Genomic DNA, 15749 nt, shown 5'->3' with positions numbered 1-15749 from the left:
CAATTCATGCAACACCTTATTGATGTATCGATTAGCTGAGACGCGTACCTGCTTTGAAAAGGGGAAAGTTAGGATAGAGGGGTTAAAATTGCTAATTTTGTTTTACATTTCGCTTGCGTATGAAATTAACTGAATGGAAATCGAGAGACCAGCAACAAGAGATCAACAAGAACGACCAACAACTCGATGGAGACGAGAAGAACGGCCTGTGACAAGAGATTCAGGTGAAGAGAGACCCGTTTCACGACGTGGGATGTCGAGACAGGTGAAAATGTCTTCAATTTCATTGTCTGAAAAAAAATTGAAAATAGCACCTAATGAAGTAATTGCTGATTCATAATCTGCGTGGTACATTGAATATTCTCAGCCATAGTCACACGACCAAATTTTGAACCGCACCTTTTTTGCATTTCCTGGCAAAAAGAGCAAACAAACAAAAACAAAAGACTTCTTATCACAGTGCTGTAATCAGTAAGTATAATGTAATTTTGGGTAAGTACAAGAAGGTAACAAAAACAGAAGCATTAAAAAATTTGTATGGTGAGAATTTTGAAACATGTTTCTAAGAAGAAAATCACCAGTGTTTATCATTATATTTTAGAACCCTGTCATGGATGAGCGACCATATACTCAACAGAATGCTCTGAGACCCATGACTGCAAGTAGAAACGCGACAATGCGACCTCCATCTGCCACATTTGCAATTCGTAATGCGACAGTGTCAGGAACCGCATCCCGTCTAGCTACAGCAATGATGCAGCAACCAGTAAACCGAACAGGTACTGCAGTGACCCTAACAGGAGCACAGGTTTGTTGTCTTTTGTTTAGTTCTTTAAATAACACTTTAGACTACCTAATATTTTGGGAACACAGGCTAGCATAGTTGGTTGAGGCACTATGCTGCAATCCAGAAGGTCATGGGTTAGAGTCCTGATGAGATGGCTTTTTCCAATTTACCTAATCCTTCTAGCCTCACTACGGGCCTGGGGTTGACTCAACCTCTAACAGAAATGAGTACCAGGAATCTTCCTGGGGGGCTAAAGGGCAGCCGGTGCATTAGGCTGACAAACTTACCAGCATCTGTGAGCCGATTGTCTAGAAAATGTGGGAACCTCACCGTCTTGCAACTCTGTGGGCCTTCATAGTCTGTTACAGGGATAGCATTACCCCTTTTTTTTACCTAATATTTCAAATGTTTTATTTTAGCATCCTGTTGCACTCATTTTCATCCATGATATGTATACAGTTGCCATCTTATAGTGCACTCAATTTCACCTGTTACTTCACGACATGTTTCGGCAACATAGTGCCATACTTTTTAAATAATTTTATAAAGGCAAGCAATGAAATAGATTAGCATAATTAGGGCACCTGATGATGGCACTATGTTGCCGAAACATGTCATGAAGTAACAGGTGAAATTGAGTGCACTACAAGACAGCAACTGTATACATATCATGGACTAATATTTCAAATTAAGTGATAATATCTATACCAGTACTTAAACCCATAATATGCTTGTGTCCTTGTTACAGTCACTGGCAGAATAATGCAAAGGTTACACCACATTTTGTTAGTGATATCTCATGATACAGTTCAGGCTTACATTCATTTCATTGGCCCAATCTGCATTGCTGGCTGGTAGTAAATGTGGTTTTGAGTATGTATAATTGTTTGGTCATGTTTACAAGGTGTAGAGAAGTGTGTAAAGTTCTTATCAATCTTCATTTGAAAATAATTATGAATCTGTTTTGAATTATAAATAAAAACATGTGCATTGCACATGGCTCTGTTTGTAAGAGATACAGTACTATAACAGTTTGTGATAAACAATAGCTGCTTGAAATTGAAATTTTCATTATAGTACATAGAGATAAATTCTAAAGATGAATTTGTAAGTAGAATTATTGACAATAGGATGGGGTTGTATGGAGTGGATTGATCTGGCTCAGGATAAGAAGCTCAGTTCCATGGGGTTAATTAGTTAGTTAGTTAGCTACTTATTATTGACATTGGAACATATGTTAGAAAAGGAAACAGAAAGAATAGTGTAGATGTGCCATAATTGCACCGTGCAAATATTTTAAGAATACAACATGATGTGAGATTAATACACAGTCATATATCTTTGGATTCTATAAAAATAAGAAATTCCTTGACCAGTGGAATGACTGTCAACTTCTCAGAAGTAACTCCTGTCCATGGAGTTAGCCATGAAGTAATCACCATCTTTATTGAGGTGATATTTCATAGAAATTGGAAATAACCACATGATATATACAGAATATTGCTGCTGATTGAGATACCCTCAAAGAATATATAGCATTCTTCCCACTGCGGTGGCCCGGGTTCAATCCCGGGTCTGGTCAAATGGGATTTGTGGTGGACAAAGTGGTGCTGGGACAGGTTTTCTCCGAGCACTTCGGTTTCCTCTGCCAATCTTCATTTCACCAAATTCTCCATCATCATAATCATCTGGGGCAAGCTACAATAGGCCAATCAGTGGCTGTCGTGCTGAGTGGACCCAGTTGGACTCCACCCCCCACTAAGTGTAAAAAAAAATTTTTTTTACTGTGTGCCAACTTTGAATATAGTATTTTATAATACAGATGAATGGACCATTTCCGTGGCCTAGTGGTCAGAGTTCCTGGCTACAGATCAAAGGTCTGGGTTCGATTCCCAGTGCTACCAGATTTTCTGAGAAGTAGTTGGTCTGGAACGGGGTCCACTCAGCCTCATGAGGAGCTGTTTCAAGGGAATAGCGGCACCAGTCTAGAAACCTAAAATTAATGGCCATGGGGATTCGTTGCACTGACCATGCGACACTAACTTTGCCGACAAGCAGCGGTCGCTTGGTCGGTATAGTTCGCTTGCGGACTAAAACCACGGAGTTTGTTTGGATTTCTTTTTAATACAGGTGAATGTAGTGGATCGCCCCATCACCCAACAAGGACTTAGTGGACTTCGAACTGGCACTAGGGGACCACAGATGAGGCAGGTACAAGATAAGAGGTACTTTGTAGGTCTCCTACAAATGAAGATCAGAGAATTGTCACAAGAGATATCACGCATTTCAAGAGAAATTGATAGTCAGTCACGAGAGCAAAAGACTTTTCTAGTCTATGATAGACGTGTAAAGGAAATGGCTGCTGAACTTACAGGTAAGGGAGTAAATAGACAGATTGTTTAATGTATGGAAATTCATGTACACTGATCTTATCATTCAATGTTGGTAGGAAGGGAGACTTTTTCTAAGATATAATGAGCCCATTACTAAGTTAAATAAAACACTTCTGCTTCTATTAAATTGTGAAAAAAGAGTAAATTAAATAAAATATACTGGTTTAAAGAGGTTCTGTCATGTCTAGTAGTGGTACCATCAGACTCGTCAGGCAACAATCGCGTTTTTACCGCTTACATGTAGGTTCTGTGCCTGTGCTACAGTTCAGCCCCCTAAGTTCCTATTCAAGCTCCCTGCATTTAATCATGCATTTATTTATAAATAATAGCATAGCATGTACATAAAATACAATGAAGGGTAGTAATTGTATTTTAGGTTATTATACGTAGTGCTATCAGAAAGTTCCCATGATTTGAATTTTGCTTGCAAATGGTTATGAGTACATCGAAATACCGCTAGGTATCTCCCCACACAACCTTCTTGGATCAGTGTGGCAAGCGGCGTCAAGTTGAGTGTTTGAGTTTAATGCTGATGAACGTATTTCCATTGTTATGTTTCCGTGAGTTTGTGGTTTTCCGATGGCTGACCTGAGAGAGCAGCGTGTCTGTATAAAGCTTTGTTTTAAACTTGAGAAAACCGCTACAGAAACGCACCAAATGTTGAAGCAAGCTTTTGGTGAAAACAGTTTAGGCCAGACATGATCATTCGGGATGGCCATCAACTGGCACCACACCAGAAAATGCCAGGAAAGTTAGGGATCTGATTCTGCAAGATTGTAGACTGACCATCCAAGATCTCTGTAACACCTTGGGACTAAGTTATGGTACATGTCAACGAATTTTGTCAGAGGAACTGAACATGAGGAGGATTGCGGCAAAGTTTGTGCCATGACTGCTGTGAAATTAACAGAAGCAGCATCGCTTGGAAGTCTGCGGAGAACTTCAACAACAGCTTCAAGAGGATCCAAACTTTCTTTTGAAGGTTGTCACTGGTGACGAAAGTTGGGTTTATGGCTATGACCCTGAAAGTAAGCAGCAGTCGTCGCAATGGAAGAGCCCTTCTTCACCTCAGCCAAAAAAACTCAACAAGTCAAGAGCAACATTAAGTCCATGTTGATCTGTTTTTTTGATAGTGATGGGATTGTTCATAATGAGTTAGTCCCTCCTGGTCAGACAGTCAATAAAGATTTCTATCACGATGTTCTAAGGCATTTGAGGGAGGAAATGAGGAGAAAACGTCCAGAGAAGTGGCACACGAATGACTGGGTACTCCACCATGACAACACATGACCGCATACAGCTTACATTGTGCAGGAATTTTTGGCTAAAACAAGATGGCAGTTGTTCCCCACCCACCGTACTCACCAGACTTAGCTCCATGCGACTTCTATCTCTTCCCCAAGATGAAAATCAAGTTGAAGAGGCGAAGATTTGGTACAGTTGAGGAAATTCAAGCAGAAACGCAGACGATACTAAACACCCTAACAAAGAAAGACTTGCAGGATGCATTTCAAAAGGGGGAGAAACGCTGGGATCGGTGTGTGCGCTCACAAGGGGACTACTTTGAAGGTGATAGAGCAGAATAAGATCCAGGTAAGACGTAATAGTTTTTGTTAATATATTTCGGGAACTTTTGGATAGCACCACGTAATTAGGAAGTGAAGACCAGAATTTCTTTATTCTAAGTTAAACATCTAATATAATGTTACCATTTCTTTTAACAGAATGTCTTTGCATGACATTATGAACACCTGGCTTATTTTTTATGTGTGTTTTTCTATTAGAATTGCAGGGTCAGTTGGCAGATTACAACTTAGTTGTGGACAAAATAAACACTGACACTGAGCGAGATGAAGTGGATGCAGAGTGTAGAGAATTGAAAGAAAAAAATGATCAGGCAATGACTCAGCTTGAGCACCTCTTTTCACAGCGACAACAAAGAGAAGCACAGATAGGTCAGTTGGAAAAGGAAATTGAACAGGTATTTTATTACTACACATCTTGCAGAATCTCTAAAATGTAATGCAGTGTAGTGACCTTGCCTTTCTTTCTTCATGCCACATACAGTCCTACCTTAAATACAGAGGAACAGTGAAATATGAGTAAATATATACAGGGTGTCTGGGTCAAAGGTATCCAAAATAAATTTATATCTCGGAAACTAATTGTCATACTCATACCAGGTTTGTGTCATCAGAAAGGAAAACTCTGAAAGTCCTTTTTTTCATGCCTGGCTTAAGCACATATGCCAGCTGGTGACCTTTGGCGACCTCAGTAACGATGTTGACACCATAGGAACAGGTTCAACGGATGTTGAGGCTAGCAAAGTTGCAATCTCTTATGGCTGTCCAACGTTGTTTTAGAACACAATATGGACATCAACCTTCTACATGGAAAAGCATTCAGTTCTTGGACAACAAACTGAAGACTACAGGTAGTCTGTTGCATGTAAAATCTCCTGGAATGAGACAGACCTCTGAAGAAAATGTCAATCGCATTTGAGATGCATTCAAACGAAGTCTGTGCAAATCACTTCAACAACCTTAAACACCTGAAAGGGGTTGTTGTGGGTATGGTAACACCAAACATGTTTCAAGCAATGTGGAATGAGGTTGAATATTGTCCTGATATTTGTCATGCCACCAAGGGAGCCCACATTGAAATTTATTGAGAAAGTTATACACTCAGAAAAAACTTTGATAGTTTCCCTTTGTAATGGTGTAACCCATAAATGTATATAATAAATTCTTTCTGATGTAGTTATTTTATTTTGTATACATTTTGTCTGGACACTATGTATTGTATGTCCAAAAAGTATCCAACTTTATTTTTTTCCACCATAAGTAATGGCCAAAGGGGTGGGGAAATTGAGCGTAGTGGTAGAAGGGACTTTCATGCGCATGCGTGATTTTTTGCTGACTCGCAACACTGCCAGATAGCGAAGTGGTGTAACACGTGTTTGTCGCATTCTCGTTTTGCTCAAGATGACAGAACGCTTGGAGCAGCAATACTGCATCAAATTTTGTCAGAAACTTGGGGATACCCAAACGGAAACAATTCGCAAAATTCAGCAGGCTTTCAGCAATGATGCAATGGGGGTCACTCAAATTAAAGAGTGGTTCAACCGCTTTAAACATGGCCGTATGTCGGCGGACAGTGAGCAGCGTTCCGGGAGACCATGAACGAGCTGAAATGCTGATGTCATTGAAAAAGTGCGGACACTGATCATGGAGGACCGTCGTTTGGCCATCCGTGAAGTTGCTGATGAGGTTGGGATCAGCAGAGGTTCCGCAAACACAGTTTTAACTGAGGATTTGGGCACGCGAAGAGTGGCGGCAAAATTTGTGCCCAAACTGCTTTCACCGGAGCAGCAACAACTCCAGCTTGAGGTCGCGCAGGACATACTGGAGTGCGCCAGCAGGGATCCTGAGTTCCTGAAGACTGTGATCACTGGTGATGAGTCGTGGGCGTATGGATATTACCTGGAAACCAAGGTTGAGGCATCACAATGGAAGCAGCCAACATCCCCGAGGCCCAAAAGAGCACAACAGGTTCGTAGCAATGTGAAGGTGATACTGACTGTTTTTTTCGATTACCGGGGTGTTGTGCATCATGAGTATGCACCACTAGGCCAGACTGTCAATAAGGAGTACTTCCAAGAAGTCCTCCGCCATCTTCATGATGCAGTTCGGCGCAAGAGACTGGAGCTGTGGGACACACACAACTGGCAGCTGCATCATGACAACGCCCCAGCTCATTCATCACACCTGATCCAGGTTTTCCTGGCCAAGCACGGCATTCCACAGGTTTGCCAGGCTCCCTACTCTCCTGATGTGGCCCCTTGTGATTTCTGGCTGTTCCCAAGATTGAAGACACCACTAAAAGGCTGTCGTTTTGACAGCCGCGAGGACATCATACAGAACGCGATGGTGCAGCTGCACGCCATTCCAAAAGAAGCCTTCCAGAATTGCTTCCAGCGATGGAAGGACCTCTGGGCTAAGTGTGTGGAGTCACAAGGGGCCTACTTTGAAGGCGATTAGGTATTGTAACCACCCAGATACAGAACTTTTTTTTCCCAGCCCAAGGTCGGATACTTTTTGGACAGAGTAGTATATGCATTATTTGTCAATCCTTTCAAATAGCCCATCTAAATAATAGTGTGACTTGATCCAATAGCTTAACTAGATACGTAATAATATGATTTGGTTTGTAGTTCTTCAGATTATTGTGTATGATAGTATAAAATGGACCCAGTATTGGTCTGAGTGCTTGGAGTGACCAGAAGTAACCCTTCCGTATCAGTATTCAGCATTCAGTGGTACTATTAAGTATAAATTTTGGTTACTCTTTCATCATGAACTTCTCATAGCTCAGCAGTAACTATGCCTAGAGTGAAGTACATATGTGTATGCATATGCATATATAGCAGGGTCAAGCATTATGAAAGAGTTGAAAGGATTGGTATGCTTGACTGCTTTAATTCTTTGTTACATTTTAGGAGCAAAATATGACAGATAAATTAATTGAGGCCATGAGTCCTCTGCTGAGGGAACGCCATGAAGAACTACAGAAAACTAACAATGAGCTACAGCAGCAGATGGAGACATTACAACAAGAACTAGATAGTCTCACTAACAGGAAATCCATTTTGGAAGATCAGCTGTCATTATCACAGGTTGGCAATATGTATAGAGGGATTTCAGAAATGTTCTGTATAAGATTAATACAAGCAACAGACACAATGAATCAACAGAAATGATATATCATAACTTACTTGCATCTCACCCATGTTCAGTTTAATCATGACCAAAGCTGACATACTCGTACATCTTCCATCTGATCACTCACAGTGCTGTAATCATCTGTGTTCAGACCGCATTATTGTACTGTGGCATTCCTGTAGATGGAATCTGTAGATTCTAATAGGTGCCTCCTCCCCCAAAGCAAAGAAAATGTAATTATTGTAGATGGGGATAGGTCCAGGGAATAACGAGGGTGCTCCAGCACCTTTGATCCTCTAGCCTCTGGCAAACTTTGCACATCATGATGGAGATGGAGTGCTGAATTGTCCTAGAGGAGAAAGATCCAATGTCAAATAGCGACATGGAGTGGTCAAACATAAAATTTGTGACAGGTGAGGAGCAAGGTGAGCAGTACTTTCAATTTGTTCAGACTATGTTTTGCAGTCTTGTTCCTTGATAAGATTGATAACTGCAAGCTCAGTACTTCACCATTTCAGTTCTGGGTCATATGAATGCATACATGATCTGTCCGCCACCAAATCTGACCAAGGGATGGATACCTCTCCCCCCTCAAAGTTAGGTGGATAGCAACACAATGGTATACTGATCAATAGTATGGATGGTATCTACCTTTGAAAAATGTTCTGCCATGTCAGATGCTTGGTAAAAATGAATAAAACACTTTCTGGTGAGATTCCCACCTCTGCTTCAATTACCATATGCAAAATTCTGCATCTCTGTTCAAGCATTTCACACACAATCTCTACACAACATAGCAGCACCTATAGGTGCACTGGTGTCACTGAATAGTTTTATTGGAAATGGGTCCATAAGCCTTCCTTCATCAAGTTATATAACGCTTTGATAACTTATTCTGCCATACAGCAAACTTCTCAAGTACCCCTCATGGCATTAGAGAAGGTTAATTTAGTCATAAAACTTTCTATGTTTCTATTGTACAGTTAATTAGAATTAGAAGATTTTGGGCAGATGCAGTTAAGTAAATGTGACTTGCTTCTCATTTGTGTCTCTTCTGACACACTGTCTGTATATGCCCAGTGCAACAAAATAGAATCCTTGGAAATATGATATTACTTTTAACAATGGGTGTACAAATTTTCTGGCCAATTCAACAAAAAAATACTTGATGAAAAATTTTAAAGTATAAATGAGTGAATTAAGTAACATTTCTNCCGCGGCCGCGGAATTTAAATGACCACGTCAAAGGGTTAAGTAACATTTAAATATGACTGCATAAATAACATTTCATTAGTTCTGCTGTTAAATATTACAGCATAAACCAAAGTAATTAAAAGACTCATTAATTATTTGTTTTGTTTTGGTCACAGTAATGTCTTGAGTTTTAAACTATTAAAAAATGAACAGTATGCTGTTTCAAAAGATAAAATTAAATTTCTGAAGCATATGGACAGGTTAAGCAAGAAGCAGTGCGTCTACATCATAAATTAAAAGAGGCTGAAGAGAGGAAGATGTCTCTCTTGGAGGAAGAGAGGACAAGATCCACTCCAGCCCAGGAACGGGAACAACTACTACAGAGGGTTAAGGATGACAATGCTGAAATGGCAACCATGGAACGGCAGATAGGAGAGATTCGAGATCTAATTTACAAGAAGCAGCAGGAGTTAGAGCAAATTGAACAGGTACAGTTGGAATGGTTACTTGGATCTCTGGCATTGAATTTTACTGTTTCTTATACTATGTATGTGGTTGATCTATGGTGAGTAGAAATGATTATAATCTCCAGTCTTCCTGTATACCTGTATGTTTAAGCACAGGGATAATTAAATGTCTTACTTTGAATCATGTTGACACTCCTTTTAACTTCTGTATATTAATGTTAATTTCTTAAAAGACTACATAAACACAATTATCAACCTCTCATATTTATTTATTATGGATACAGGACTTGGATGAAACTCAGAGTGAGCGGCATCAGAAGTATCGAGAGCTTCGTCGAAGAGAGGAAACCATGGAACAGTTCTTATCAACTTATGATGAAAGTCATCGTCAAGAAATGGCTCGTATTGAGCAACTGGAGTCAAGTATTGTAACAGCTTTACAACAGATGAGCCGTAATTTGTCTCATTCTGGTCATCTTCCCAGTTTAGATGATTTTGTAACAATGAGAGAGAATTTGGCATTTAAAGAAGGTGAACTTGAGAAGTCCAGGAAAACTGCAGAAGGACTAGCAAAGGAGCACCGACAACTGCAGCAAAACTTGCAGAAGGTTTGAGCCAAAACAGACTCTAATTTCTTACTAATTTGCTTATCAGCTGGTCTGTATGCCACCATATTATCAGGAGAACTATATAGTAACCCTGTTTAGACTGGGTAGTGCTGTGGCCGAGGGTCTTTCTTTCATTGTGTATGCTTCATTGGCAAAACATAATATGTTGGTGCCCCACATATAATCTTCAGTGATACAAGATTTCGCCTTATTTAATGTTCAGTGATCTGTGTTAAGTTTTCTGCATTTGTGATTGTCCTCAGTTTGGTGTTCAGATTCATTGCTTCTCAGGGAAACCTTAAATGGGGGGAGGGGGGACAATGTATAATGAAATTATGTAGGTACAACCTCTTACAATTTTAAATTTTGGATTATCAAATAAAATTATAGGAAGAGCAAAAACAAGGTGATGACATTTGTCATAAAACTTCTTCCTTCCAACCTGACTCTGAACAAGAAACCTGTACTGTGTTCTGTAATATATCTACGGTCCAGTACAAAGACAGATAATGCTCACAGCTGATTGATCATAAGAACAAATGTGCAGCAGTGGCCCGAAATGAACTGTGCACTTTCTATCACAGTGGCAGTGTAATATGAGACACTGCACCATGACTGTCAATCAGCTAAATGTTGTTAGAACAAAATTCTGTAGCTGACTGACTGACCTGTCTGTAAGTGGTTTGTCCTTAGAGCTTTTTCTTGTAGAATGTTACAATTGCTTTAAATTGAAAGCTGAGTTATATGTATATTGATATAAGGATGTTCCTTTGAAAATGCTTATTTCTTTTTCATTAATTTTATATATCTAATACTTTATTTATATTTTACATGAATGTTACTGACTGTTTATTCGAGCATGTTTGTAGAAGTTACTGTTCTGATTGTTGGTATCTTTCCAGGTTGAAGCTCTTGAAGAAAAAATTAAAAATGAGATGGAGACTTTGAGGAAGCGTATGTCTACCATGCAAGGGGAAATGGGAACACTGTCTGATGTAGATTCTTTGCGAGACCATGCTCAGGAGAAACGAACTCAGTTGGATGAAGAAAGCAAAATGCTTGTGAAATTAAAAGAACCAGCTCAGCTTGCACTTATGGAAGCACAAATGAAGCATGAAACTCTCCAGGTACAAACTTTGTTGTAACATTAATATTTTAAGAAGTTATAAAGTAATCAGTATAACAACGTGGTTTCATTTTTATTTTATTTACTGAGACACATTTCAGCTGTTAAATGGCTGTTATTGGACATCATATATCAAAACACGTTTTATTTTCTTCCAATCGGCAGTCACGATGAACTTTGATATTTCACCGTTTATTTTACCTATAAATTCATTAAGTCAAACTGTAACAGGCATTGCCAATCACAGTGGCCACACGGCCTAAGGTATGAAATGTCTTCCCTTGCTCAAACATGGGAATCATGGGTTCAAATCCCACTCAAGACATGGATGTTTGTCTGCTTTTATTCTGTTGTTGTTTGTAGGTAGCAGCCTTGCAATAGACTGATCACCCATCCAAGGAGTCCTACCGACTGTCTAAGATTAAGAAACTGAAGTGAAATGAAGTGTTTCACGGATACCCTATGCTCCAAGTGAGAGCAACAGGAACAAAGATGGAGAGATAAATAGATAGATAGTAACTGGCATTGCAAAATATATGAAACATGAAGCACCTCTTTTGCAAATATTCAAGGTTAAAAAATTAATGATCTTAACAGATATTTTAGTGCTAAGTTGTTACATGGTTTAGAACTACAAGGTGAAACTAAAGAACTTCAAACAAAAGCCAAAAGATATACGCAGTTCAGCTGGACACCTGAGGTATTAAAGATGAAGCATAAGTCAGTCAGTTTAAAAACACAGCTCTAGCCCTTTATCTGGTTTATAAACATCGGTTTTGAACCAGTGAATTATTTATTTATTAATATATCTTGTCTTATTCTTGAATACAGCAACTCACTTATATAACATATTTCCAAATTAATCCTATCAGTTAAAAATTTACAATTTTAGTTTGCCAGATACCCCCCACAGTAGACCTCCTTTTAGTATTACCAACTTAAAAGAGTGAAACATATGCATGTTCGAGTAACGTCCATATTGTATTTTTCTTTGTAATAGCTTCATTTACCCTCTATTCCATGCTTTCTCCTTTGAAATAGTAGTAATTCCCTTGCAACATGATGCAGTAAGTCTCAATATAGCACCATTTTTGGAAGCATTTGCAGAAGTCCTGTATTTTGAACCCAGCAAGTGGAACCTGCAGTTTTTTGTAAATCAGGTTGTCCTCAAATTCTCTCCCCATTAGTGCCACTACAAATTGTAGTTCTTTCTGAAGTTTCATCATTGCAACAATTCAGCTTCTGGTCTTTCACAGACACATAACCTGCAGTGATTCATTATATGCTCATGTCTTGTGTCAGATTGCTTTGGCATGATCCAAATAAGATTTCTGCCTCATTAGCCAAGTCATGAATAGTGACATGTCTGTTTTGAAGAGCAAGTTCCTTGATCACACTGCATTTTCATGTTTTACTCTTCACTTCACAAGGTATTACTTCTAAGAGAGACAAACTACACCTTGAAATGAACAGCAAATGACTCGTCAGATTCTGCTCTATCTCTGACTAGCAGAAGAATTTTGTCCTAACTGCAGCAATGTAATATTGTGCTGAGTGCGAAAGTTAATTTATCACACCATGTATGAGGTAGCTAACCTGAAAATTCTTTGAACTTCCCTGCTACTATAGGGTTTCCCAGAATAACACTGTCACATTTTTTTTGTGTTCATGCTTTTCTTATAGCATGGTAACAGCAGAACACTACAATAGCAAGTAGTAAAAATGGAATACAGAAAGAAGTGTTGTCAAGCAGTTCTTATTTGAGATGTTATATTTTAGCGTCCTGTTGCACTCATTTAAGTCCATGATTTATTTAAACCGTCTTGCAGTGCATACACTCATTTATCTCCTTCTCTCCCTCGCACTACATGTTTCGGCATAATAATGCCATCTTCAGGTGCTTACTTATCCATGCCAAACTAGTTCATTGCATGCCTTGTTCTCATATTAAAATAACTAAAATATGTATCTATCATATACATTGTCAAACGTTAAAAATATTAAAAATGTTCAGGATTGTTCAATATTGTTTAATATTTTTAACGTTTGACAATGTATATGATAGATACATATTTTAGTTATTTTAATATGAGAACAAGGCATGCAATGAACTAGTTTGGCATGGATAAGTAAGCACCTGAAGATGGCATTATTATGCCGAAACATGTAGTGCGAGGGAGAGAAGGAGATAAATGAGTGTATGCACTGCAAGACGGTTTAAATAAATCATGGACTTATTTGAGATGTTCCAAATGTATGCTGTTAGCACTCAAAGAGTGTGAAAGAGCAGATGTAATGACATTGCTCTGGGACACAATGTATTTAGTATTTACACATTTGCACATGGGTATCAGAAACTTTTGATGTAACTTTTCTTATGTTAACTATTTGTGGCTGTTGGAAGCTTTTGACCTGCCACAAGGTTTTGCCATTTACCGTAGTTTATGTCACTGCCAGTAGATGGCTTTCCCAATGTGGTATCATTGAAGAATAATTTAGGCAACACAAGAAAGAAGACTGAAGTGTTATAAAGCAGTATTGCTCACCAACTTAAATTCACCATGACTAAGAATTAACATGCAGAAAGGATGAACATTCTCATTTGATTTCATCCATGTTTCAGAAACAACTGAATGAAAATGAAACATATGCCCAACTCAGTAACCTGGAACGAAAATTGGCCCAGCTGGTGCAGAATAATTTTGCTATTCAAGAGTTTATTGCGTCTAAGAAATCCGAAACAGACTACGAACCACTAAAGGACAAGGTATACAAACTTGCCCAAGATTATAATAATGTCATAAAGGATAATTTAAGAAAAGGTAGTATAGTTTAAAATAATTGCTGATATTGAAGTTTATTACACATGCCTTTTAAATATATAAACTAGAAATTGGAGATAAACAATTTTATATATATTATGGTATTTCACTCTATCATATACTTATTAGCGGTTAAAAATTCAACTTATGCACAAAATAGTGCTATTGATCTCATAGGCCTATATGCCTGACCTAATCTAGTCAGAAAAGAGAAGGGTTTTTTTCTACACATATCAAATACATCATCACTGCAGTTTCTGCAACTGTATGGATGCATACAGTTTTCAAGCATGTAGTAGTTTTACGAATAAATATAATTTGGGACAGTCGCACAACAAATAATCAAAAGAAATAAAATTATACCTATTCATAAATAACACACAACAGGATGCAAACCATAAAGATATAGTTGTTCTGTACACGTCATTTCAGTGATCATTACACACCAAATAGCATTTCAGAAATACCATACATTTCATTACAGCAAAAATTCTATCTCTGAGATGCCTATAAATGTTTATCTTGCATATCTTGCCATGTTTTAAGCTTGTAACATTAGTTAGATGTTATGTCTGTGTCACAATGCACATTTTCCATACAGTACAACCTCTCTTTCATGCAACAAAGATCATAGTCTTGAAAAAAAGACATTACAAAACTAAATCACAAAATGGAAATAGTAAATAAAAGTTTAAAAAAAAAAGGTTGGATCTAAAGATTAATGCCATGTAGATGTACTGTATTTGAATTCCATTGTCTTACTGAAAGAAAGTTTAATATATTAATGTTGAAGATTAATTGTATAGTTTTGCTTTTGTTATATAAACTGTAATGCAATAAAATGTTTGTGTGCATATTTAGTCTGAATAATTTCAGTCACTTATTCATTCAAAGCACTTTACTGAATTATTGATGATAATGTCTATCCATCTTTAGAAGAAAAAATGTCTGAGCTTTGTTGGCAGAGCATTATGAACTTGCCACTCAATGGATTCCAACTTTTTGAGCTGTTCATGATATTCTGCATCACAGAAATATCTGGAACATATGTGAACAGAACTATTGCTTTAATACCTTAACTTTGTGGAACATACCAATTCATAGTGCACATCATCTTCATATTTAAATAAATCAGTCGTCATGACTTTGATTTGTTACACACTTGACATGCTTTTTCAGGCATACCATAGTTACAAAATAATTTTCATTGTGATGATCACTGCTTAGTTTCTGGATCATAATTTCATCATGTTGTGATATTATTTAAAAAGTTTTCATCAGTTTCTGAGTATTCACAAATAAGCAGGTTTCTTTCTGCTCCTGTATTGCCAGCTGTGAAACAAACTTGGCAGACATGCCAAATCTTCAGTTAAAATAATCTGACATGAACCATATGAAATTCCTGCCTCTTCTGCCATTTCATGAATAGTCAGGCTTCTGTCATTTCTCACTGAAGCATGAAATTAAACTACCAATTTATCACTTCTACTGTTGAAGGTCATCCAGGACACTCATTACTTTTGATGGCTCATTAATTTCTTTTTTAATTGATGGAACCACTCAAACACTCATGTTCAGTTTATTGCTCATCTCCTAATGCCACATGCATGCACTTATATTTGTTTCCTGGT

General features: G+C 38.1%; 1 protein-coding gene across 1 annotated transcript; it reads left to right on the top strand.

The window, feature by feature from the left end:
* Positions 1–32: 32 nt before the first annotated feature.
* On the top strand, positions 33–15211 carry LOC111875466 (intraflagellar transport protein 74 homolog). Its single transcript, XM_023871739.2, has 9 exons — positions 33–265; positions 602–808; positions 2918–3161; positions 4965–5161; positions 7679–7855; positions 9356–9583; positions 9847–10170; positions 11073–11297; positions 13920–15211. Exons 1-9 carry the CDS (start codon positions 134–136, stop codon positions 14130–14132), a joined length of 1947 nt encoding a protein of 648 aa, XP_023727507.1. The 5' UTR covers positions 33–133; the 3' UTR covers positions 14133–15211.
* The last annotated feature ends 538 nt before the right edge of the window (positions 15212–15749 follow it).

This window comes from Cryptotermes secundus, unplaced genomic scaffold (assembly GCF_002891405.2).
Source record: "Cryptotermes secundus unplaced genomic scaffold, Csec_1.0 scaffold304, whole genome shotgun sequence".
Lineage (NCBI taxonomy): Eukaryota > Metazoa > Arthropoda > Insecta > Blattodea > Kalotermitidae > Cryptotermes > Cryptotermes secundus.
This window is presented reverse-complemented; position numbering and strand designations above follow the sequence as displayed.